Raw genomic sequence first — 27,162 nt, forward strand, 5'->3', positions numbered from 1 at the left:
AAGGGTGCGGGGGGGGGGGGTTTGCCCTGGGCAGCAATAAACCTCACATTTGGCAAATGCAGATAGATTAGGCTGCGGAGGCAGTAAATCTAAGATCCCCCGCCATTTTCATTGAAAAACCACTGGGACCGAAGCCCGCCGTCGGGTGGGCGGGGCATGATCCTCAGCACTAACCAGCGCCATTTTCTCCACAGAAGCTGCATGAGGAAAACGCTGGCTCCCTGGTCTCTCCCCTGCTGAACTTCACAGGCTGGAAAAAAGAGAGGGGGGCACATTAGCGACGCAGTGAGTGGGAATTGGTATATTATAAATAGAAAAGCGCTATCTGGTCATCATTTTTCCAGTGTTTTTAAGCGCTGGTGTGTGCTGGCATTCTCTCTCTCTGTCCCTCCTTAGGGCCTGGTTGGGGTTTTGTCCCCTTATAGGTTAATCCCTGTGTGTGTGGGGTGTCAGTACGTGTGTGTCGACATGTCTGAGGCGGAAGGCTTCTCCAAGGAGGCGGTGGAGCAAATGAGTGGTGTGTCCCCGTCGGTTGTGCCGACTCCGGATTGGATGGACATGTGGCATATGTTGAATGCAAGTGTGGCATCTTTACATAAAAGGCTTAATAAGGCTGAATTAGGGGGGGCATCAGGGGGTCAATCCTCGGATTGGACCAACTCACAGGGCCCGTCGGGGTCTCAAAAGCGTCCCTTAACACAAGACACTACTACCGACACGGATTCTGATTCCAGTGTCGACTATGATGAAGTAAAATTGCACCCTAGGGTGACTAAAACCATTCAGTGTATGATTGTGGCAATAAGGGATGTGTTGCATATTGAGGATGAACCCTCGGTCCCCGACACAAGGGTACACATGTTTAAGGAAAAGAAACAGATTATTAACTTTCCCACATCTCATGAATTAAATGATTTCTTTGGAAAAGCTTGGGAGACTCCGGAAAAGAAACCGCAGATCCCCAAAATAATTTATATGGCATACCCCTTCCCTAAGCAGGACAGGGAAATTTGGGAATCACCCCCCACTGTGGACAAGGCCCTGACGCGCTTGTCCAAGAAAGTGGCGCTACCGTCTCCTGACACAGCAGCCCTTAAGGACCCTGCAGATCGCAGGCAAGAAACTACCTTAAAGTGTATTTATTCTCATACGGGTGCTGTGCTAAGACCGACAATTGCGTCGGCATGGATGTGTAGCGCAATTGTAGCTTGGATAGATGAGCGGACAGATCAATTTGATAATATGGATAAGGATACTATATTCTTAACTCTAGCCCATATAAAAGACGCAGTCTTATTTATGAGGGATGCTCAAAGGGGACATTGGATTGCTAGCTTCTAGGGCCAATGCCATGTCTATCTCAGCGAGAAGATCCTTATGGACTCGCCAATGGACGGGTGATGCAGATTCCAAAAAACATATGGAAGTACTACCATATAAGGGTGATGTATTGTTTGGGGATGGGCTGACGGACCTGGTTTCCACAGCTACAGCAGGTAAATCAAATTTTTTACCATATATTCCCCAACAGCAAAAGAAAGTGACACCCTATCAGATGCAGTCCTTTCGGTCGCACAAGTCCAGAAGAGGTCGGGGATCCTCTTTCCTCGCCAGAGGTAAGGGCAGAGGCAAAAGAGCACCTGCTTCGGCAGGTGCCCAGGAACAAAAGTCCTCCCCGGCTGCTCCAAAACCCACAGCATGACGCTGGGGCTCCCCTGAGGGAGTCCGCACCGGTGGGGGCACGTCTTCGACTTTTCAGTCAGGCCTGGGTCAGTTCGGACCTGAATCCCTGGGTGTTGGAAATAGTTTTCCAGGGTTACAAATTGGAATTCGAGGAGGTGCCCCCGCGCCGATTTTTCAAATCGGCCCTACCAGCTTCCACATCGGACAGGGATATAGTGTTAGCTGCAATTCAAACGCTGTGTATACAGCAAGTGATAATCAAGGTTCCCCTGCACCAGCAGGGAAGAGGTTACTACTCAACCCTATTTGTGGTCCCGAAACCGGACGGTTCGGTCAGACCTATTTTGAATCTGAAATCCCTAAACCTGTACATAAAAGGATTCAAATTCAAAATGGAATCTCTCAGAGCGATAATAGCCAACATAGAGGAGGGGGAGTTTATGGTGTCTCTGGACATAAAGGATGCGTACCTTCATGTCCCCATATATGCCCCCCATCAGGAATACCTGAGATTCGCTGTACAGGATTGTCATTACCAATTTCAGACGTTGCCGTTTGGACTCTCCACGGCCCCGAGGATTTTCACCAAGATAATGGCGGAAATTATGGTGGTCCTGCGCAAGCATGGAGTCACAATTATCCCATACTTGGACGATCTCCTGATAAAAGCGAGATCAAGGGAGAAATTACTGAGCAGTGTGGCGCTCTCTCTGAGAGTGCTCCAGCAACACGGTTGGATTCTAAATCTACCGAAGTCACAGTTGATTCCGACAACTCGACTACCGTTCCTAGGTATGATACTGGATACGGAACAAATGAAGGTCTTCCTCCCAATAGAGAAAGCCCAGGACATCCAGGACATGGTCAGAGACCTGCTAAAACCGAAAAGGGTGTCAGTTCACCAATGCACTCGATTTCTGGGGAAAATGATGGCGGCCTACGAGGCCATTCCCTTCGGAAGGTTCCATGCAAGGACTTTTCAATGGGATCTTCTGGACAAGTGGTCCGGGTCCCATCTGCACTTACATCGGAAAATAACTCTGTCCCCAGGGGCCAGAGTGTCCCTCCTGTGGTGGTTGCAAAGTGCTCACCTCCTGGAGGGTCGCAGATTCGGAATTCAGGATTGGATCCTGGTTACCACGGACGCGAGCCTCCGAGGATGGGGAGCGGTCACGCAGGGAAAGAATTTTTAGGGTCTTTGGTCAGACCAGGAGTCCTGTCTACACATCAATGTGTTGGAACTCAGGGCCATTTACAACGGCCTTCGACAAGCGGAGAGTCTTCTTCGAAACCTACCGGTTCTGATTCAATCAGACAATGTCACAGCAGTGGCTCATGTGAACCGCCAAGGCGGGACAAGAAGCAGAGTCGCGATGGCGGAAGCCACAAGGATCCTTCGTTGGGCGGAAAATCATGTAAGCGCTCTGTCGGCTGTCTTCATTCCGGGAGTGGACAACTGGGAAGCAGACTTCCTCAGCAGACACGATCTCCATCCAGGAGAGTGGGGACTTCATCAAGAAGTCTTTGCAGACGTAACGCGTCTTTGGGGAACTCCTCAAATAGACATGATGGCGTCACGCCTCAACAAAAAGCTTCGGAGGTATTGTGCCAGGTCTCGGGACCCTCAGGCAATAGCAGTAGACGCTCTGGTAACACCGTGGGTGTTCAAATCGGTCTGCGTGTTTCCTCCTTTTCCTCTCATCACAAAAGTGTTAAGGATCATAAGACGAAGAAGAGTACAGACGATACTCCTTGTCCCAGACTGGCCTCGAAGGGCCTGGTACTCGGATCTACAAGAGATGCTCACAGGAGACCCCTGGCCTCTTCCTGAGGGAAGACCTGTTGCAACAGGGGCCCTGTGTATTTCAAGACTTACCGCGGTTACGTTTGACGGCATGGCGGTTGAACACCGAATCCTAGCGAAAAAGGGGATTCCGGAAGAGGTCATCCCTACTTTAATAAAGGCTAGGAAGGAGGTGACGGTAAAACATTATCACCGTATCTGGCGAAAGTATGTGTCTTGGTGTGAGACCAAGAATGCACCTACGGAAGATTTTCATCTGGGTCGTTTTCTCCACTTCCTACAGACAGGAGTGGATATGGGCCTGAAATTAGGCTCTGTTAAGGTACAGGTTTCGGCCCTCTCGATTTTCTTTCAGAAGGAATTGGCTTCTCTTCCAGAAGTCCAGACGTTTGTAAAGGGAGTGCTGCACATCCAGCCCCCTTTTGTGCCTCCAGTGGCACCATGGGACCTGAACGTAGTGTTGCAGTACCTAAAATCACACTGGTTTGAACCGCTTAACAAGGTTGAGTTGAAATTTCTTACCTGGAAGGTGGTCATGTTGTTGGCCTTAGCATCAGCAAGGTGAGTGTCAGAATTGGCGGCTTTGTCACACAAGAGCACCTACTTAATTTTTCATGTGGATCGAGCTGAATTGAGGACACGTCCGCAATTTTTACCTAAAGTGGTTTCTTCATTCCATATGAATCAACCTATTGTGGTGCCTGTGGCTACAAGTGACCTGGAGGATACCAGATCCCTGGACGTAGTCAGGGCCTTAAAAATTTATGTAGCCAGGACGGCTAGACTTTGGAAAACAGAGGCTCTGTTTGTCCTGTATGCGGCCAATAAGATTGGCGCACCTGCTTCGAAGCAGACTATTGCTCGCTGGATCTGTAATACGATTCAGCAGGCTCACTCTACGGCTGGATTGCCGGTACCAAATTCGGTTAAGGCCCATTCCACTAGGAAGGTGGGCTCTTCTTGGGCGGCTGCCCGAGGCGTCTCGGCATTACAACTTTGCCGAGCAGCGACTTGGTCGGGGTCAAACACTTTTGCTAAATTCTACAAGTTTGATACCCTGGCTGATGAGGACCTAGCGTTTGCTCAGTCGGTGCTGCAGAGTCATACGCACTATCCCGCCCGATTGGATGCTTTGGTATAAACCCCATGGTCCTTATGGAGTCCCCAGCATCCTCTAGGACGTAAGAGAAAATAAGATTTTAAACCTACCGGTAAATCTATTTCTCCTAGTCCGTAGAGGATGCTGGGCGCCTGTCCCAGTGCGGAAACTGCAAGACTTGTATATAGTTGTTGCTTACATAAGGGTTATGTTACAGCTGAAATCGGTCTTGGACCGTTACTGTTGTTGTTCATACGGTTAACTGGTTATGTATGTTCCAGGTTACATGGTATGATTGGTGTGGGCTCGTATGAATCTTGCCCTTGGATTGCTAAATCCTGCCTTGTATTGTCCATCTCCTCTGGGCACAGTTCTCTAACTGAGGTCTGGAGGAGGGGCATAAAGGGAGGAGCCAGTGCACACCCATAGTCAAAGTTCTTTTTAGGTGCCCTATCTCCTGCGGAGCCCGTCTATACCCCATGGTCCTTACGGAGTCCCCAACATCCTCTACGGACTAGGAGAAATAGATTTACCGGTAGCTTTAAAATCTTATTTTTTGCCCTCTGCGCCTGCACCGGCAAAAAAGACCTATCACCCGCAAATGCAGTCCTTTCGGCCCAATAAATACAAAAAGGCGAGAGGTTCCCCCTTCTTTGCAGGTAGGGGAAGGGGAAAGAAGCCCACACCGGCTCCAGGTTCCCAAGAGCAAAAGTCTACCCCTAATTCTGCCAAATCCCCAGCATGACGCTGGAACTCCCTCGCGGGAGGCCGCTCGGGTGGGGGCACGTCTCAAACTCTTCATCTAGGATTGGATTCTGTCTGGCCTGGATCCCTGTTGCAAATAGTATCCCAGGGATACAAACTAGAGTTTCAAGACGTTCCCCCATGCCGATTTTTCAAATCGACCTTGCCAGCTTCTCCGCCAGAGAGAGAAGCAGTAACAGCGGCAATCCAAAAATTATGTCAAGACCAGGTTATAGTCCTGGTACCGCTGTCACAACAAGCGCAGGGTTTTTTTTCAAGCCTCTTTGTTGTTCCGAAGCCGGACGGCTCGGTCAGACCGATCCTAAATCTAAAAGATCTGAATTTCTTCCTGAAAAGGTTTAAGTTCATGATGGAATCACTTCGGGCGGTGATTGCCAGTCTGGAGGAGGGGGACTACTTAGTGTCGGTGGACATAAAGGATGCTTACCTGCATGTTCCCATTTATCCTCCTCACCAGGCTTATCTGAGATTCGCGATTCAGGATTGCAATTACCAATTCCAGATGTTACCTTTCGGTCTCTCCACGGCGCCGAGGGTATTCACCAAGGTGATGGCGGAGATGATGGTCCTCCTTCGTCAGAAAGGAGTCAATATAATCTCTTATCTGGACGACCTCCTGATAAAGGCGAGAACCAGGGAGCAGTTATTACAAAACATATCCCTCTCCCTGTCAATACTCCAACAAACATAGTAACATAGTATCTGAGGTTGAAAAAAGACAATTGTCCATCGAGTTCAACCTATTTGTGGTCTCCTATGCATGATGATTTGACTAAAATCACGGGTGGATCATAAATTACCCAAAGTCACAGTTGGAACCGACGACGAGGTTGTCTTTCCTCGGGATGATTCTGGACACAGAAGTTCAGAGAGTATTTCTTCCGCTAGAAAAGGCTCTGGAAATCCAGAAAATGGTAAAACAGATATTGAAACCATCAAGTGTGTCGATCCATCAGTGCATTCGGTTGTTGGGGAAGATGGTGGTGGCCTACGAGGCCATACAGTTTGGCAGGTTCCATGCCAGAGTATTCCAGTGGGACCTGTTGGACAAGTGGTCGGGGTCACACCTACACATGCACAGAAAGATAATCCTGTCGTCAAAAACCAGGATTTCGCTCCCTGTGGTGGTTGCACAGCTCTCACCTGCTAGAGGGACGCAGGTTCGGGATTCAGGACTGGGTCCTAGTAACCACGGATGCAAGTCTCCGAGGCTGGGGAGCAGTCTCTCAGGGAGAAAACTTCCAGGGACGTTGGTCACAACAGGAACCCTGACTTCACATAAACGTTCTGGAGCTAAGAGCCATTTACAACGGCCTTCAACAAGCGGTACGTCTTCTTCAAGACCGTCCCGTGCAGATCCAGGCGGACAATGTAACAGCAGTCGCATACATAAACAGGCAGGGCGAAACGAAAAGCAGAGCGGCAATGGCAGAGGCGACAAAAATCCTCTGCTGGGTAGAAAAACATCTACAAGCTCTGTCGGCATTATTCATTCCGGGAGTAGACAACTGGGAAGCAGTCTTCCTCAGCAGACGTGATCTCCATCCAGGAGAGTGGGGCCTCCACCAAGAAGTCTTCGCAAAGGTGACAAGTCTTTGGGGAGTTCCTCAAATAGACATGATGGCATCTCGTCTCAACAAGAAGCTTCAGAGATACTGTTCCAGGTCGAGAGACCCTCAAGCAGTAGCAGTGGATGCACTGGTGACCCAGTGGGTGTTTCTGTATGTTTTCCCTCCACTTCAGGATCAAAAGAAAGACAAGGGTTCGAGCAATCTTCATTGCCCCACACTGGCCAAGAAGGGCTTGGTACCCAGATCTTCAGCAGTTACTCGTAGGAGATCCTCGGCCTCTTCCTTCTCGGGAGGACCTGCTGCAGCAGGGGCCTTGTGTGTACCAAGACTTACCGCGGCTACGTTTGACGGCATGGCTGTTGAGCGCCGTATCCTAGCCAGGAAGGGTATTTCTAAGGAGGTCATCCCCAACCTTATTCAGGCCAGAAAGGGAGTAACGTCAAAACATTACCACCGTATTTGGAGAAAATGTGTGTCTTGGTGTGAATCCAAGAAAGCTCCTATGGAAGAGTTTCACTTAGGACGTTTTCTCCATTTTTTGCAGGATGGTGTGGAGACGGGCCTACGATTGGGATCAATCAAGGTCCAGATTTCGGCCTTGTCAGTGTTCTTCCAAAAACAATTGGCCTCTCTTGCAGAGGTTCAGACCTCCGTGAAAGTGGTTCTGCACATCCAGCCTCCATTCGTGCCTCCAGTGGCACCATGGGACCTTAACGTGGTATTGCAGTTCCTTCAATTGGATTGGTTTGAGCCTCTACAAAAGATAGAGTTGAAGTTTCTCACTTGGAAAGTGGTGATGCTTTTGGCATTGGCATCCGCAAGGCGGGTGTCTGAATTGGGGGCCTTGTCTCACAAGAGCCTTTACCTGATTTTTCTCAGTTATACATCCACTTCTCCAGAATGCATGCTCTGATAAGCATTACCTTCCTTCCTGATATTCCCTGCCTGGAATACGTATACCTGCATACCTCCCAACACGACCCTCTCCAGGAGGGACAGAATGCTCTGTTCCTGGACTTCCCTCTTATTTATGATTGCATCACCTGTACTGAAACACCTTTCTTATCCATTCACCTGTCCAAAACAGGTGCTGGCAAATGCAAATTAAGAAAAAAGTCCAGGAGCAGAGTATTTTGTCCCTCCTGGAGAGGGTCATGTTGGGAGGTATGTACCTGTCCCTATGCACTCTCACACAGTCAGTGACTGATTATTTATTTTCTCTTTCTTCCCGGGGTACTGAATCATTGAGTGGTACTGTTTTTAGTTGTCACGCTCTTAGCTGTCTTAATTACATTGTTCCATGTGTTTCTGCGTGTACTTTCTGTAGAATATCTTTACATTGAATTGTTTGTGCATCAGTGTCATTTTTACCTGAATAGCGCTATTGGCAATTAATGGTGCCATATAAATAAAAGCTAATAATAATGTTTATTCTGGTTCTTTATATAATGTTTATCTGAATGCTCTGGTATTTTCTGCTACTTGTAGACAGTTTATTAAGCATTCCTATGTGTTCGTTATTACCTTTTTATTATTTGAACTATGCTACTTTTGTAGTTCACAACTAATTAACTTCATTAATAGTTTCATCAATATATTTGATATTGCCACATAATGATTTTTAAATAATGTGACATTTGAAAATGGACCACAAGGTATAGCATCAGATTTGCAGAATAGAATATACAGAAATTCTGTTAGTATGATTGCAGAAATATTTTTGAGCTACATGTAGCGGTATCGTGTGTTTATGAAGCTGGGCTCAGAATAACTAGATGCTGAAATTTTCCAGAGGAAAGCTAATTGGCAGACTATTTTCATGTGCTTCTCATCTGTCATCATGTTATTTGTATCTGTAATTACATATAATCCACACCCTATTCATTGTGACAGGAGCTCCCTGCTGTATCAGAAGGAGAGTTTGATAATGCTTCACCTCCTCACCATGGAAATGGCCCTTGCAATGACGTGAATGTTTCAGGCTGCTGGTTCTACCGTTTGCCACACAAAGTGAGTATGAAAATGCACTTATTACACTTTGTTCCTAATAGTTAGAATCCTACTGGCAATCACTCAAACACTGTGAACATTTTCATATGCTGATACATTGAAGTAGAACTGCTGTACGTAATATTAGTACTTTTCCATCAGGGAAATCAATTACAATGTGGAAACATTTTCATAAGAAGCTGTTCTTTGCAGCCTCTTGTCATGAAGTCTCAGGGCTATATTTGTGTCTGCAGTCAGCAAACAAGGCATTGTGCTCTTAAAGAGCCCTGCCAAATAGAACTGACATCTACTTATTTACTTATAATTTACTTTGCAAATTGTATCTGTCCACTTTTATTTTGTCAAAGACCTGTAATTTTCACCATAAAGCTGTTTAATTCTTTATGATGTGTATATATAGCTTTGCGAGACCATTTTCCTATAAATGTGTAATTGGTAGCTGTGTAATAGGTTGCAGTAGTAAAAAAAAAAAAACATAAAAAAAACCTGTGAACATTTTAGTTTCAAAGTGAATCATTAGCTTTCAACTTTACAAGGCTTCTTACATTTGGTTAGTTGACCAGGCCACTTGGTCAAACATTTCTGCCTACATTTATAGATGCTCTTAATTTAAAGATTGATCATGGGCAATGGCCATACCTCAAGCTGGAAAAAAACAGTATTCTTAAAAAGGCTGAATAGTCAATTCTGGATGACATCCAATATACATTTTTTAATAGGTTTGTCTTACAGTTTGAAGTTACTGTCTGCGTTACTGTTTTGTGAAGGGTCATGAGTAAGCATATGGCTGAAGGCAGGCCAAAGGCTGAGATCTCGAATTGAGCAAAAGAATAAAAGATTGTATCACAGCAGACAATTTGGCTAACGTTCTGTCCTGACACTTCCTGGACCGAAAGGGAGTAACTTCCCCTCCAGTTCCCATTATATACAAACATACTGTGCAGCCTTCTACAAACGTACATGTACAGCAAGTTCCCAAGTTCTCAATTCCTTTCCAGTGTCTTTATTACAGCACCAAATGAAGACAGCCGTATTCCATCCCTTTCACAGTCATTCACTGCTATTCCCCACAGACACCAACAAGTGTCTCTCGGCAGCCTCTTATATGTTGTCTGCAGCCCCCATTTCTCTGACGTCCTAGTGGATGCTGGGGACTCCGTCAGGACCATGGGGAATAGCGGCTCCGCAGGAGACAGGGCACAAAATTTAAAAGTTTGACCACTAGGTGGTGTGTACTGGCTCCTCCCCCTATGACCCTCCTCCAAGCCTCAGTTAGGTTTTTGTGCCCGTCCGAGCAGGGTGCAATCTAGGTGGCTCTCATAAAGAGCTGCTTAGAGTAAAAGTTTTGATAGTTTTATTATTTTCAGTGAGTCCTGCTGGCAACAGTCTCACTGCAACGAGGGACCTAGGGGAGAAGAAGTGAACTCACCTGCGTGCAGGATGGATTTGCTTCTTAGGCTACTGGACACTAGCTCCAGAGGGACGATCACAGGTACAGCCTGGATGGGTCACCGGAGCCGCGCCGCCGACCCCCTTGCAGATGCCGAAGTAAGAAGAGGTCCAGAAACCGGCGGCTGAAGGCTTTTCAGTCTTCATGAGGTAGCGCACAGCACTGCAGCTGTGCGCCATTGCGCTCAGGCACACTTCACACCGGCGGTCACTGAGGGTGCAGGGCGCTGGGGGGGGCGCCCTGGGCAGCAATGTTAATACCTTTCTGGCTAAAAAGAATACATCACATATAGTCCATAAGGCTATATGGATGTATTTCACCCCTGCCAGGTCTCAGAAAAACCGGGAGAAGAGCCCGCCGGAATAGGGGGCGGGGCCTATCTCCTCAGCACACAGCGCCATTTTCCTACACAGCTCCGCTGCTAGGAAGGCTCCCAGGCTCTCCCCTGCACTGCACTACATAAACAGGGTAAAAAACAGAGAGGGGGGGCATTTTTTGGCGATATTATATATATTTAAGCAGCTATAAGGAAACAACACTTATATAAGGTTGTTCCTATATAATTATAGCGCTTTGGTGTGTGCTGGCAAACTCTCCCTCTGTCTCCCCAAAGGGCTAGTGGGGTCCTGTCTTCTATCAGAGCATTCCCTGTGTGTCTGCTGTGTGTCGGTACGTGTGTGTCGACATGTATGAGGACGATGTTGGTGTGGAGGCGGAGCAATTGCCGGTAATGGTGATGTCACCCCCTAGGGAGTCGACACCGGAATGGATGGCTTTGTTTATGGAATTACGTGATAATGTCAGCACGCTGCAAAAGTCGGTTGACGACATGAGACGACCGGCAAACCAGTTAGTACCTGTACAGGCGTCTCAAACACCGTCAGGGGCTGTAAAACGCCCTTTGCCTCAGTCGGTCGACACAGACCCAGACACGGACACCGAATCTAGTGTCGACGGTGAAGAAACGAACGTATTTTCCAGTAGGGCCACACGTTATATGATCACGGCAATGAAGGAGGCTTTGCATATCTCTGATACTGCAAGTACCACAAAAAGGGGTATTATGTGGGGTCTGAAAAAACTACCTGTAGTTTTTCCTGAATCAGAGGAATTGAATGACGTGTGTGATGAAGCGTGGGTTACCCCTGATAAAAAAACTGCTAATTTCAAAGAAGTTATTGGCGTTATACCCTTTCCCGCCAGAGGTTAGGGCGCGCTGGGAAACACCCCCTAGGGTGGACAAGGCGCTCACACGTTTATCCAAACAAGTGGCGTTACCGTCTCCTGATACGGCCGCCCTCAAGGATCCAGCTGATAGGAGGCTGGAAAATACTCTAAAAAGTATATACACACATACTGGTGTTATACTGCGACCAGCAATCGCCTCAGCCTGGATGTGCAGTGCTGGGGTGGCTTGGTCGGATTCCCTGACTGAAAATATTGATACCCTGGATAGGGACAGTATTTTATTGACTATAGAGCAATTAAAGGATGCATTCCTTTATATGCGAGATGCACAGAGGGATATCTGCACTCTGGCATCAAGAGTAAGTGCGATGTCCATATCTGCCAGAAGAAGTCTATGGACACGACAGTGGTCAGGCGATGCGGATTCCAAACGGCATATGGAAATATTGCCGTATAAAGGGGAGGAATTATTTGGGGTCGGTCTATCGGATTTGGTAGCCACGGCAACAGCCGGGAAGTCCACCTTTTTACCTCAAGTCCCCTCCCAGCAGAAAAAGACGCAGTCTTTTCAGCCGCAGTCCTTTTCGTTCCTATAAGAACAAGCGAGCAAAAGGACATTCATATTTGCCCCGAGGCAAAGGAAAGGGTAAGAGACTGCAGCAAGCAGCCCCTTCCCAGGAGCAGAAGTCCTCCCCGGCTTCTGCAAAGGCCTCAGCATGACGCTGGGACCTTACAAGCGGACTCAGGGGCGGTGGGGGGTCGCCTCAAGAATTTCAGCGCACAGTGGGCTCACTCGCAGGTGGACCCCTGGATCCTGCAGGTAGTATCTCAGGGTTACAGGTTGGAATTCGAGAGGTCTCCCCCTCGCCGGTTCCTAAAATCTGCTCTGCCAACGTCTCCCTCAGACAGGGCGACGGTATTGGAAGCCATTCACAAGCTGTATTCTCAGCAGGTGATAATCAAGGTACCCCTTCTACAACAGGGAAAGGGGTATTACTCCACGCTATTTGTGGTGCCGAAGCCGGACGGCTCGGTAAGACCTATTCTAAATCTGAAATCTCTGAACCTGTACATACAAAAATTCAAGTTCAAGATGGAGTCACTCAGAGCAGTGATAGCGAATCTGGAAGAAGGGGATTTTATGGTGTCCTTGGACATCAAGGATGCTTACCTTCATGTCCCAATTTGCCCTTCACACCAAGGGTACCTCAGGTTCGTGGTACAAAACTGTCATTAACAGTTTCAGACGCTGCCGTTTGGATTGTCCACGGCACCCAGGGTCTTTACCAAGGTAATGGCCGAAATGATGATCCTTCTTCGAAGAGAAGGCGTATTAATTATCCCTTACTTGGACGATCTCCTGATAAGGGCAAGATCCAGAGAACAGCTGGAGGTCGGAGTAGCACTAACTCAAGTAGTGCTCCAACAGCACGGGTGGATTCTGAATTTTCCAAAATCCCAACTGATCCCGACGACACGTCTGCTGTTCCTAGGGATGATTCTGGACACTGTTCAGAAAAAGGTATTTCTTCCGGAGGAGAAAGCCAGGGAGTTATCCGAACTCGTCAGGAACCTCCTAAAACCAGGGACAGTGTCTGTGCATCAATGCACAAGAGTCCTGGGAAAAATGGTGGCTTCTTACGAAGCGATTCCATTCGGCAGATTCCATGCACAAATTTTTCAGTGGGATCTGCTAGACAAATGGTCCGGATCGCATCTGCAGATGCATCAGCGGATAAAATTGTCGACAAGGACAAGGGTCTCTCTGCTATGGTGGTTGCAGAGTGCTCATCTGTTAGAGGGCCGCAGATTCGGCATACAGAACTGGGTCCTAGTGACCACGGATGCCAGCCTGAGAGGCTGGGGAGCGGTCACACAAGGAAGAAACTTCCAGGGCGTGTGGTCAAGCCTGGAAACGTCTCTTCACATAAATATACTGGAACTAAGAGCAATCTACAATGCTCTAAGCCTGGCAAAACCTCTGCTTCAGGGTCAGCCGGTGTTGATCCAGTCGGACAACATCACGACAGTCGCCCACGTAAACAGACAGGGCGGCACAAGAAGCAGGAGGGCAATGGCAGAAGCTGCAAGGATTCTTCGCTGGGCGGAAAATCATGTGATAGCACTGTCAGCAGTGTTCATCCCGGGAGTGGACAACTGGGAAGCAGACTTCCTCAGCAGACACGATCTTCACCCGGGAGAGTGGGGACTTCATCCAGAAGTCTTCCACATGATTGTAGTCCATTGGGAAAGACCAATGGTGGACATGATGGCGTCCCGCCTCAACAAAAAATGTATGTGTTCCCTCCTCTGCCTCTCATACCCAAGGTACTGAGAATTATACGGCAAAGGGGAGTAAGAACGATACTAGTGGCTCCGGACTGGCCAAGAAGGACTTGGTACCCGGAACTTCAGGAGATGCTCACGGAAGATCCGTGGCCTCTACCTCTAAGAAGGGATCTGCTTCAGCAGGGACCGTGTCTATTCCAAGACTTACCGCGGCTGCGTTTGACGGCATGGCGGTTGAACGCCGGATCCTAAGGGAAAAAGGCATTCCGGAAGAGGTCATCCCTACCCTTGTCAAAGCCAGGAAGGAGGTGACTGCACAACATTATCACCGCATTTGGAGAAAATATGTTGCATGGTGTGAGGCCAGGAAGGCCCCGACAGAGTACTACATATACAGCCCCCGGTTGTGCCCCCAGTGGCACCGTGGGATCTCAATGTAGTTTTGGATTTTCTCAAATCCCATTGGTTTGAGCCACTCAAATCGGTAGATTTGAAATATCTTACATGGAAAGTAACCATGCTACTGGCCCTGGCTTCAGCCAGGAGAGTGTCGGAATTGGCGGCTTTATCGTATAAAAGCCCATATCTGATTTTCCATTCGGACAGGGCAGAATTGAGGACGCGTCCTCATTTTCTGCCTAAGGTGGTATCAGCGTTTCACCTGAACCAGCCTATTGTGGTGCCTGCGGCTACTAGCGATTTGGAGGATTCCAAGTTGCTGGACGTTGTCAGAGCATTGAAAATATATATTTCAAGGACGGCTGGAGTCAGAAAATCTGACTCGCTGTTTATACTGTATGCACCCAACAAGCTGGGTGCTCCTGCTTCTAAGCAGACGATTGCTCGTTGGATTTGTAGCACAATTCAACTGGCACATTCTGTGGCAGGCCTGCCACAGCCTAAATCTGTCAATGCCCACTCCACAAGGAAGGTGGGCTCATCTTGGGCGGCTGCCCGAGGGGTCTCGGCATTACAACTCTGCCGAGCAGCTACGTGGTCAGGGGAGAACACGTTTGTAAAATTCTACAAATTTGATACCCTGGCTAAGGAGGACCTGGAGTTCTCTCATTCGGTGCTGCAGAGTCATCCGCACTCTCCCGCCCGTTTGGGAGCTTTGGTATAATCCCCATGGTCCTGACGGAGTCCCCAGCATCCACTAGGACGTCAGAGAAAATAAGAATTTATTCACCGGTAATTCTATTTCTCGTAGTCCGTAGTGGATGCTGGGCGCCCATCCCAAGTGCGGATTGTCTGCAATACTTGTACATAGTTATTGTTACAAAAAAATCGGGTTGTTTATTGTTGTGAGCCATCTTTTCAGAGGCTCCTACATTATCATACTGTTAACTGGGTTCAGATCACAAGTTGTACGGTGTGATTGGTGTGGCTGGTATGAGTCTTACCCGGGATTCAAAATCCTTCCTTATTGTGTACGCTCGTCCGGGCACAGTATCCTAACTGAGGCTTGGAGGAGGGTCATAGGGGGAGGAGCCAGTACACACCACCTAGTGGTCAAACTTTTAAATTTTGTGCCCTGTCTCCTGCGGAGCCGCTATTCCCCATGGTCCTGACGGAGTCCCCAGCATCCACTACGGACTACGAGAAATAGAATTACCGGTGAGTAAATTCTTATTTTTACTCTCTCCTCCTCTCCCCATTGGCCATATACCCAGGTACAAAAGTGGAGGTGGGTGCTGTAATGCTTGCCTGTCTTCTGCATGTTGTGCTAGTTGTACCTACTCCTACAGCTGTTTTGTATGGTTTACATTGTATTTGGGGGTTACCCCCTAGTTTTCATTTGTCATGTCTCCCAAGGGTCATGCTGCTAAGGCTCCTAGGGAGGGGGGTGCTGCGGCACTGTGTACAGTTCCTATAAGAAACTGTAATGAAATTATTTCTGCACAAACACAGGCTCATGATGGTCTATGTGAGGATTGCTTTCCTGAGACAGAGTGTGACAGTTCTTCTGCCATGGCCTACCTGCAGAACCCGCATGGGCATCTACCTTCTCACAGGCCATGCTCCAATTGGCTCATCAGCTTGCGGCTTCCAGACTACCACCTCCTTTACAGCCATCTGTTAGCAGGGCTCATTCTCACCTTCTTTTTCTGGTACTGGGGTTTCCCAGACTGCAGTATCAGAACTTGCTTGGGTTCAGGGCCTCTCTGTCGGCTCAGAGCCTCATGCAGGTATCTACCTCATTACAATATATGCTAAATGTAAGTCCGCCATCGGAATGGCTTTACCTATGACTCTGAGTCTGCCTACTCAGGAGGAGGCACTATCTGTAACCTCTGATATGTGGAGACCTACTCTGTCCCAGATGAGTCTCAGTACCAGGTTGATGTTGAGGCATTAGTTAAGGTCTGTCCGGAGTGTCAAGGATTCCAACATGACATGTCCTGCGGAGGCACTGCTATAGTTTTAAAGGAAAAAGAAGGAAGCGGCAGTATTCCCCTCCTCTGCACAATTGGAGAGGCCTGGCTACACCCAAACAAACGAGTTCTAGTCTCAAAGCGCATCCTGAACTTTTACCCACTCCCATCTACTGATAGGGCTAAGTGGGAAACTCCATCACCAGTGCATGCTCAAATTGCTAGACTATTCAAGGTGGATCTCATTTGGGAGGCCAGTGTTTATCTTGGTGAGGCAGCTGTTGATCTGGGGGCCTTCTTGCCTTTTGGTGTGGCCACTAGATGGGCCCTTTGGCTGTGGTCCTAGAGGGTGGACTCAGATTCCAAGAAGGTGCTGAAACATCTCCCTTATTCGATAGATGTCTTATTTTGCTCAGAGCTGGATGAGATTGTGACGATGGTAGCAGTGTCTAAAACAGCCTTTCTGCAGCGGGGTACACTGGGATTCCACAGGGAATACATCGGGTGTAGAGCTGGATCTTGATCCGTGGCACCAATAGGCTAAAGCTTTGACTGTTCCCAGGATGCACTGCACCGCCTCCTCTATAACCCCGCCTCCGGCAATGGAGCTCAGTTTGTAAGTTGGTGCCTGCAGAGCAGGTCACTAACAGATGGGGCTGCGCAAGGCAGCCTTGAAAAGAGCTTTTTAAGAAGACTTCAAGGGCCGCAGCCCTGTTTATGTCATTCTGACATTTTGTGCTGCGGCTCCATCACCTCCCCAGCAGCGCTGCATACTCCCGCGGCCGGGTTCCCGGGTACTTGCAGCGAAGGCGCACCGGTCTTCAGGCACACCACCGCTGACACTCTCCCGGATCGCGTGGCTGTATATCAGGGAGGAGGTAAGAGGTGGGACCTGCTGGTAAATCGCGGTCCCAGGAGACGGACCGCGCCGCTGGCGTGGACACTGTGCTGCACAGGGACCCCACTATAGCTATCAGGGCAGGAAGCACAGGTCGGATTTACTAAAATATATATATATAATATATAAGTCCAAAAAGGGTCGCACTCACATCTTTATATTGACCAGCAACTGGGGTGTCCACTCCAATACCAAAGCATTGTACTTATAGAAAGTTTTTTTACAGAGGCACTCCCCAGACTTTTCTCAAATATGCAAAATCTTTTTTCATTTATTATGATATACGTTACATAGTCCACTTGGTGACATGAAATAGTATCCTCAAGCGCTTTCGGCCCACACTGGGCCTTCCTCAGGAGGCTCTACACAGTAACAGCATAGTAAATGATCAAAATGGAACATAGATATTTCCTGGCATCCAGCAGTAAAGATGGTCATGCCTGACTGGCTCTATATACACCCTATCCTACTTGAAATTGGCGCCAAAACGCCCAATCATGTCGTCATCACAGCGCGACCTATAGCATTTTAGTATAGATCCTTTATTTAGACACAATGCCAAATTGGTATAGGAAAAGTTAATACAGCGCATATCCATATTGCACAAAACACACCACTTATAATTAGGAGACTGATGCAGTGCCGCCGCGATCCCCGCAAGCCATCCACGTCAGCGCGGACCCCGTCCAGTCCGTGAGACGCTCGCGTTATACAGTTACAAAGATCCCAGTGGTGAGCTTGTACACCAATATTCCCCATGACAGGGGGATTGAAGCAGTGCGGCTGCTCATAACCGACAATCTCTTATACAAGGGTCCTGACATTGCATTTTTCTTAAAATTGCTTGGCTTGGTACTTGAGAGGAATTATTTCATTTTTAACGATGAATTCTTTATACAGAGGCAAGGGTGTGCGATGGGTGCGTGTGTCGCACCGACGTACGCCAATGCGTTCATGTTTGATGTAGAGGAGAAATTGTTTTTTGATAGAAGTCACACTGATTTCATTCCCCTATACACGAGATTCATAGATGACGTCTTTTTTCTAAGGATAGGGACACTTGACATGCTGCACAGTATGATGAGGGAAATTAATTCCAGAGATCCGAATATTAAGTTCACATATAATATTCAGAAAGAGAGGATACAGTTTCTAGATGTAGAAGTGAGCATCAGGGACTCTGTATTTGTAACCTCAATCTATCAGAAGCCCACGGATTGCAATAATGTATTGCAAGCAGCCAGCCATCACCCTGACTCTTTAAAGAGGGGGCTTTCTTATTCCCAGTTTCTCCGGGTGCACCGCATTTGCAGTGACACCGTGGATGAAGCTGTGAAGATGGAAGCCATGACAAAAAAATTTCTGGAGAGAGGGTACCACAGCAAGGATCTACAAATAGCCAGATCCAAAGCATTAGCAGCTCCTAAATTTAGCACTGACATGCACACTGTGGAAAGTAAAGCTGATTCTTCGGTCATTTGGGTAAATAACTACACAGTAGCCACCAAGAAACTGGTATCAACTGCGAAGGGGATTTGGCCAGTAATTCAATCTGACCCTGATTTACCTGATTTATCTAAACGCAAGTTACTCCCCTGCTATACTAGAGGTAAAAATATCAGGGATTATGTGGTTCATGCAGACATTTCAGGAACATCTAAAAAAGGAACTGAGCACTAAGAAACCAGGCAATTACAAGTGCCTTGGGTGCACCACCTGCACTTACTTAGAGATCGGGGATTATATCACTCACCCCCACACGGGCAGGAGAATTAAAATTAAGCATGTATTAACTTGCTCAAGTAAATATGTTGTGTACTGCATTATATGTCCATGTAGCTTGTATTATATTGGAAAGACTGTTTGCCAGTTCAAGGAACGAATGGCGCAGTATCGCAGTGCCATTAAACAATCTCTGGAGGGCAAAACTGTTGACAAGCCGGTCGCTAAACACTTTAAGGCTAGGGGGCACACACTTTCATCCCTACGTTATAAAATACTTGACCAAGTTTGTGAGGACAGAAGGGGTGGTGATAGAGCCAGAGCGCTTTTACAGTGCGAAGCAAGATGGATCCATCGCTTAGATACTATCGCCCCCAATGGTCTAAATGAAATGCTTTCCCTTAATTGTTTTTTATAATTTTTCATGACACTGTATTGTAATATTTATTTTGACTTGTATTCCTCATATTCTGTGCATACAAACCGCTGTGATCTGTTTTGTATACAGTTCCATGGCAACAGATTCCATGGTGATGGTGTTCCTGTCTTCCGCCTGGCGCCGTCTGACAGTGATGACGTCAGCGGAAGTACAGGGGTGACTCGGGTCTCGTTTGCATGTGCACTTTCACTTCACTTGTTTGGTATAAAGGTAAGCTTTTATGGATTGTATGTATTGTTACCTGACGAAGGATATTAAAATCCGAAACGTTGTACGCAGACCTGGGGTCCCTGGTCGTTTCTGAGTAGGTCCATGAGTGCCGCCTGTAATTCTGCTGTATATATATATATATATATATATATATATATGTGTTTGTGTATATATATATATATATATATATATATATATATATATTATACACTGTGCTCAAAAAAATAAAGGGAACACTTAAACAACACAATGTAACTCCAAGTCAATCACACTTCTGTGAAATCAAACTGTCCACTTAGGAAGCAACACTGATTGACAATCAATTTCACATGCTGTTGCGCAAATGGTATAGACAACAGGTGGAAATTATAGGCAATTAGCAAGACACCCCCAATAAATGGGTTGTTCTGCAGGTGGTGACCACAGACCACTTCTCAGCTCCTATGCTTTCTGGCTGATGTTTTGGTCACTTTTGAAAGCTGGCGGTGCTTTCACTCTAGTGGTAGCATGAGACGGAGTCTACAACCCACACAAGTGGCTCAGGTAGTGCAGCTCATCCAGGATGGCAAATCAATGCGAGCTGTGGCAAGAAGGTTTGCTGTGTCTGTCAGCGTAGTGTCCAGAGCATTGAGGCGCTACCAGGAGACAGGCCAGTACATCAGGAGACGTGGAGGAGGCCGTAGGAGGGCAACAACCCAGCAGCAGGACTGCTACCTCCGCCTTTGTGCAAGGAGGAACAAGAGGAGAGCTGCCAGAGCCCTGCAAAATGACCTCCAGCAAGCCACAAATGTGCATGTGTCTACTCAAAAGATCAGAAACAGACTCCATGAGGGTGGTATGAGGGCCCGACGTCCACAGGTGGGGGTTGTGCTTACAGCCCAACACCGTGCAGGACGTTTGGCATTTGCCAGAGAACACCAAGATTGGCAAATTCACCACTGGCGCCCTGTGCTCTTCACAGATGAAAGCAGGTTCTCACTGAGGACATGTGAAAGACGTGACAGGGTCTGGAGACGCCAAGGAGAACGTTCTGCTGCCTGCAACATCCTCCAGCATGACCGGTTTGGCAGTGGGTCAGTAATGGTGTGGGGTGGCATTTCTTTGGGGGGCCGCACAGCCCTCCATGTGCTCGCCAGAGGTAGCCTGACTGCCATTAGGTACCGAGATGAGATCCTCAGACCCCTTGTGAGACCATATGCTAGTGCGGTTGGCCCTGGGTTCCTCCTAATGCAAGACAATGGTAGACCTCATGTGGCTGGAGTGTGTCAGCAGTTCCTGCAAGACGAAGGCATTGATGCTATGGACTGGCCCGGCCGTTCCCCAGACCTGAATCCAATTGAGTACATCTGGGACATCATGTTTCGCTCCATCCACCAACGCCACGTTGCACCACAGACTGTCCAGGAGTTGGCGGATGCTTTAGTCCAGGTCTGGGAGGAGATCCCTCAGGAGACCATCCGCCACCTCAGCAGGAGCATGCCCAGGTGTTGTACAGAGGTAATACAGGCACGTGGAGGCCACACACACTACTGAGCCTCATTTTGACTTGTTTTAAGGACATTACATCAAAGTTGGATCAGCCTGTAGTGTGTTTTTCCACTTTAATTTTGAGTGTGACTCCAAATCCAGACCTCCATGGGTTAATAAATTTGATTTCCATTGATAATTTTTGTGTGATTTTGTTGTCAGCACATTCAACTATGTAAAGAACAAAGTATTTAATAAGAATATTTCATTCATTCAGATCTAGGATGTGTTATTCTAGTGTTCCCTTTATTTTTTTTGAGCAGCAAAGCAGCCCCAAACCATGATGCCCCTTCCACCATTCTTCACAGTTGGGATGAGGTTTTGATGTTGGTGTGCTGTGCCTTTTTTTGTCCACACATAGGGGTATATTCAATTGGTGTTGAATTACGGCATGGATTCGTCATTTTCTCTTACGTCCTAGAGGATGCTGGGGTCCACATTAGTACCATTGGGTGTAGATGGGTCCACCAGGAGCCATGGGCACTTTAAGAGTTTGAGAGTGTGGGCTGGCTCGTCCCAGACTCAGTTTAGAAAATGTGCCAGGAGGAGCCGGTCACAGCTAGGGGAGCTCTAGAGAGCTTTTCTAGAAAAGTTTATTTTTAGAGTTTGTTGTTTTACAGGGAGGCTGTTGGCAACAGCCTCCCTGCAGCGAGGGACTAAGGGGGGGAGCAGTGTCCGCCCTGCGGGGTCTGAGCCACGGTCTCCGCTCACTGGACACTGAGCTCCAGAGGGGTCTGATCGTTCTCCGCCACAGAGGACCATTCGCCCCAGCAGCATGCCGCCAACCCCTTACTGTGCTGAAGAAGTGGTGAGTGAAACACCGACCCCTCTAGCAAGCGGGGGGCCGGTGTGAATATGGCGGCAGCGGGGAGGGAGCGCAGTATTAACTGTGCTCCTGGGAAGGCTCAGCGGCACATGGTGTGGCGCTGTGGGGGGCGCCCTGGGCCAGCGCTTACCCCCTACATTGGTCCACAAGCACAATTTCCTCAGGCCAGTATAATCCATGAAGTGCAGAAAGACAGTGCCATTAAGGTGGCGGTGCTTCTCAGAGCAGATTCAGGAAAGTTCCAGCACCATTTTCCTGCCTGCACAGCGCTGAGAGGAAGAACAGGTCCATCCACAGCAACTCCAGCTATCTGTACATGTTACCAGTGAGTTGTAGAAGGGAGGTGAGGCTGTAATAAGACTGTCTCCTATTAAGGTGCAAAGTCAGCGCTGACCAGGGGTCTCCCTTTGCTAAAAGCGCTGTATGTGGGTTGGCTCCAATCTCTGTGTCTCTCTTGCCATTCTTGGGGGGGGGGGGGAAACTCTGTCTGCCCTCACCTGTGTGTGTGTGTGGAGTGTTTGGTGGTCTCCTTTAGCTATGTCCAGGGACACTTTGTCATATGCTGCAGAGGATTTATCCTCCCAGGATGATCCCATTCCATGTAATCAGGATAGCACTGGTTTAGCACAGCAAGGGAACCGGAGTGGGTTTCCGCTATCAAATCTTGGATTTCTCAGATTTCTGACAGGGTTGCAAGTAATGAATCTGCAACCCAGGTATTACAGAGCTCTATGGCAGTATGGCCGGTTTCTGGTACCTCAGGACGCTCTGCTATATACCCCAACAAACGTGCACTTGTGCAGGTCACACAAGACGACTCTGATACCGATTCTGACACCATAGACGGTGATGGGGATGTGTTGCGGGGGTCCGCATCTCTTGCAAAGGGGGTGCAATTGTTGATAGAGGCTATCAGGGATTTGTTGAATGTTAATGATACCACACCTGAGCAGGTTGAGGAGGCTTTTTTCACTGAAGATAAAAAAGCCTCGCTAACCTTCCCTGCGCCAAAGGAATTGAATGCTATATTTGAAAAAGCATGGGTAAACCCTGAGAAAAAAATCCAGGTCCTGAAAAGGGTCCAGGTGGCGTTTACTTTTCCTGAGGAGGATAGGAAAAAATGGGAAAACCCGCTGATTGTTGACGCATCTGTGTCCAGACTCTCAAAGAAGGTGGTTTTGCCTGTTCCAGAATTTACCGCCTTAAAGGAGCCGGCTGATAGAAAAATTGATAACACGCTTAAATCAATGTACACTGCTTCAGGTGCCATATTACGTCCCACTATTGCTACTGCATGGATTGGAAAGGCAATAGTAAAGTGGTCAGCTACCTTACTTGAGGATTTGGATACGATGGATAGGGATGACGTTGCTTTATATTTACGCAACATACATGATTCATCAGGTTTTATGGTAGAATCCATGAAAGACCTGGGTTCCATGGCTGCAGGAATATCTTCCATGTCTGTTTCAGCTCGTCAGGGACTGTGGCTGCGCCAGTGGTCAGCTGACGCGCAATCCAGGAAAAGTGTGGAGGCCCTACTCTGTACAGGTCAGGCTCTCTTTGGGGAAGCTCTAGATACGTCGATATCCACGGCTACAGCGGGTAAGTCTCCGTTTCTTCCCTCAGCAGCACCTGCTCCGAAGAAATCCTACTCTTCATCTGCGACGCCGTCCTTTCGGCCTAACAGGTCTAGAAAGGCCAGAACGTCCAATACCTTTTTTAGGGCAGGTCGAGTTAAGTCCAAGAAACCTGCAGCTGCAGGTTCCCAGGAGAAAAAGCCTGCTTCAGGTACGCCAAAGTCCTCCGCTTGACGTTGGACCGCGCAGCCTGGAGATGGGGCCAGTGGGAGCCAGACTCGGACACTTCAGTCACGTCTGGGTATCATCCGGCCTGGATCCCTGGGTGATTGATATTGTATCCCAGGGATACGGGCTGGAATTTCAAAATCTCTCTCCTCATCGCTTTTTCAAGTCAGGCTTACCAACTCTGTTGGCAGACAGCTCTGTACTACAGGACGCTGTCCAAAAACTGTGGAGGCACAGGTCATTGTGCCAGTACCACCTCACATGCAGAACAAATGTTACTATTCAAACCTTTTCGTGGTACCAAAACCGGTTGGTTCGGTCAGGCCCATTCTGAACCTGAAATCATTGAACCCCTTTCTAAAGGAGTTCAAGTTCAAGATGGATTCTCTCAGGGTGGTGATATCAGGTCTGGAAGAAGGAGAATTCCTGATATCACTGGATATCAAGGATGCGTACCTCCATGGTCCGATCTGACTGCCGCATCAGGCTTATCTCCGTTTCACATTGCTGGACTGTCATTTCCAGTTCCAAGCCCTGCCATTCGGCCTCTCCACAGCACCAAGGGTGTTTATCAAGGTGATGGCAGAAATTATGGTTCTCCTCCGCAAACAGGGTGTGAACATCATTCCATATCTGGACGATCTGCTGATAAAAGCATCATCCAAGGAGAAGCTGCTGCAATCCATTGCTCTAACAACACGCCTCCTCAGGAGTCATGGTTGGATTATGAACTTTCCAAAGTCACATTTGGAACCAACCCAGAGGTTGTCCTTTCTGGGAATGATCCTGGACACGGAAGTGCAAAGGGTGTTTCTCCCGCAGGAAAAGGCGTTGGTGATACAAGCTATGGTCCAAGATGTCCTGAAGCCAGCCCGGGTGTCGGTTCATCAATGCATTCGCCTATTGGGAAAGATGGTGGCCTCTTACGAGGCTCTCCAGTACGGGAGGTTCCACGCTCGGACCTTCCAACTGGATCTCCTGGACAAGTGGTCAGGATCTCAACTCCACATGCACCAGAGAATTCATCTGTCGCCAAATGCCAGGATTTCACTCCTCTGGTGGCTCCAATTGCCTCACCTTCTGGAGGGACGCAGGTTCGGGATTCAGGACTGGGTCCTCCTAACCACAGATGCGAGACTTCGGGGCTGGGGAGCAGTCACTCAAGGAGTAACCTTTCAAGGAAGGTGGTCAAGCTTGGAAGCCGGCCTGCCCATTAACATCCTGGAACTGAGAACCGTTGACAACGGTCTTCTTCAGGCGGCCCCTCTTCTAAGAAATCGGGCCATTCAAGTGCAGTCGGACAATGTAACAATAGTGGCTTACATAAACCGACAAGGAGGAACGATGAGCAGAGCAGCAATGTCAGAGGTGACAAGAATACTCCTCTGGACAGAAAAGCACGCGTTAGCGCTGTCAGCCATCTTCATTCCGGGAGTAGACAACGGTGGAGCAGACTTCCTCAGCAGACACGATCTCCATCCAGGGGAGTGGGGTCTCCATCCGGAGGTGTTCGTGGCAATAACAGACCTTTGGGGATTACCCCAAATAGACATGATGGCCTCTCATCTCAACAAGAAGCTTTGGCGTTATTGATCCTGGTCGAGGGACCCACAGGCAGTGGCAGTGGACACCCTGGTGTCTCTGTGGGTGTTCCAGTCAGTGTACGTGTTTCCACCACTCCCACTCATCCCAAGAATCCTAAAGCTCATAAGGAGAGCAAGTGTTCAAGCGATCCTCATTGCCCCAGACTGGCCAAGAAGGGCTTGCTACGCGGATCTTCTGAATCTACTGCAAGAAGTACTGAGGCCTCTTCCTCTTTGGGAGGACCTGCTGCAGCAGGGGCCGTTCGCAGGTCAAGACTTACTGCGGCTACGTTTGATGGCATGGAAGTTGAGCGCCTGATGCTTGCTCGGAAGGGTATTCCGAAGAAGGTCATTCCTACCCTGATACAGGCTAGGAAAGGTGTAATGTCTAAACATTACCATCGTATTTGGAAGAAATATGTTTCTTGGTGTGAGTCCAAGAAGTTTCCTACGGTGGAGTTTCAACTGGGACGTTTTCTCCTCTTCCTGCAAGCAGGAGTGGATATGGGCCTGAGCTTAGGATCTGTGAAGGTCCATATTTCGGCCCTATCCATTTTCTTTCAGAAACAATTGGCTGCCCTCCCTGAGGTTGACTTTTTTGAAGGGAGTTCTGCACATCCAACCTCCCTTTGTCCCGCCTACGGCGCCTTGGGACCTTAACGTGGTGTTGCAGTTCCTCCAGTCGGATTCGTTTGAACCTCTACAGGAGGTTGAGGTCAAGTTTCTTACATGGAAGGCGGTCACGTTGTTGGCCTTAGCTTCTGCTAGACGCGTGTCCGAATTGGAGGCTTTATCCTATAAAAGCCCTTACTTGATCTTCCACAAAGATAGAGCTGAGCTCGGGACACGTTAGCAGTTTCTTCCAAAGGTTGTGTCAGCATTTCATATCAACCAACCTATTGTGGTGCCAGTGGCTACTGACTCCTCAATTACATCAAAGTCCTTGGATGTTGTAAGGGCTCTAAAGATATATGTGAAGAGAACTTCTCGTCACAGAAAGTCGGACTCTCTTTTTGTCCTATATGATCCCAAGAAAATTGGGTGTCCTGCTTCTAAGTAGACTATTTCTCGCTGGATTAGGTTCACTATCCAGCACGCTTATTCCAAAATCTGTTAAGGCCCACTCTACTCGTAAGGTGGGGTCTTCCTGGGCGGCTGCCCGGGGTGTCTCGGCAGTGCAACTTTGCCGAGCTGCAACTTGGTCTGGGTCGAACATGTTTGCAAAGTTTTACAAGTTTGATACTTTGGCCTCTAATGATGATCTGAAATTCAGTCAATCAGTTCTGCAGGAGCCTCCGCGCTCTCCCTCCCGTTCTGGGAGCTTTGCTACATCCCCATGGTACTAATGTGGACACCAGCATCCTCTAGGATGTAAGAGAAAATAGGATTTTGGTACCTACCGGTAAATCTTTTTCTCGTAGTCCGTAGAGGATGCTGGGCGCCCGCCCAGCGCTTAGTTTTCCTGCAAATGTTATTTGGTTCAGTACAACTTCGTTTTAGTTGAGTACTACATTGTTACTTGGTAAGTAATGTTTCAGCGGTTGCTGAGTGTTCAAGCTTCATTGGCTTGACGTGCCTTGTATGTGTGAGCTGGTATGAATCTCACCACTATCTGTGTATAATCCTTCTCTCGAAGATGTCCGTTTCCTCGGGCACAGTTTCTAGACTGAGTCTGGTAGGAGGGGCATTGAGGGAGGAGCCAGCCCACACTCTCAAACTCTTAAAGTGCCAATGGCTCCTGGTGGACCCGTCTATGCCCCATGGTACTAATGTGGACCCCAGAATCCTCTACGGACTATGAGAAAAGGATTTACCGGTAGGTACCAAAATCCTATTTTTATGAGTACAGAGCAGAGCTCCGGACTAGACAGCAGTTCCTGCCGAAGGGTGTATCCGCGTTTCGTCCAGTTCTGAC

The 27,162-nt window shown here is 48.2% G+C and overlaps 1 protein-coding gene across 3 annotated transcripts in view; it reads left to right on the plus strand.

The window, feature by feature from the left end:
- POLG (DNA polymerase gamma, catalytic subunit) overlaps positions 1-27,162 on the plus strand; it is a 286,215-nt gene that overhangs the window by 145,834 nt on the left and 113,219 nt on the right. For all 3 annotated transcript variants that reach the window (XM_063925790.1, XM_063925792.1, XM_063925791.1), the window contains one exon: positions 8,816-8,932. In XM_063925790.1, the coding sequence (XP_063781860.1) occupies positions 8,816-8,932 (117 nt within the window). The remainder of the gene's footprint in view (positions 1-8,815; positions 8,933-27,162) is intronic.

The sequence above is a fragment of the Pseudophryne corroboree genome, chromosome 6, assembly GCF_028390025.1.
Source record: "Pseudophryne corroboree isolate aPseCor3 chromosome 6, aPseCor3.hap2, whole genome shotgun sequence".
NCBI classification, from domain to species: domain Eukaryota; kingdom Metazoa; phylum Chordata; class Amphibia; order Anura; family Myobatrachidae; genus Pseudophryne; species Pseudophryne corroboree.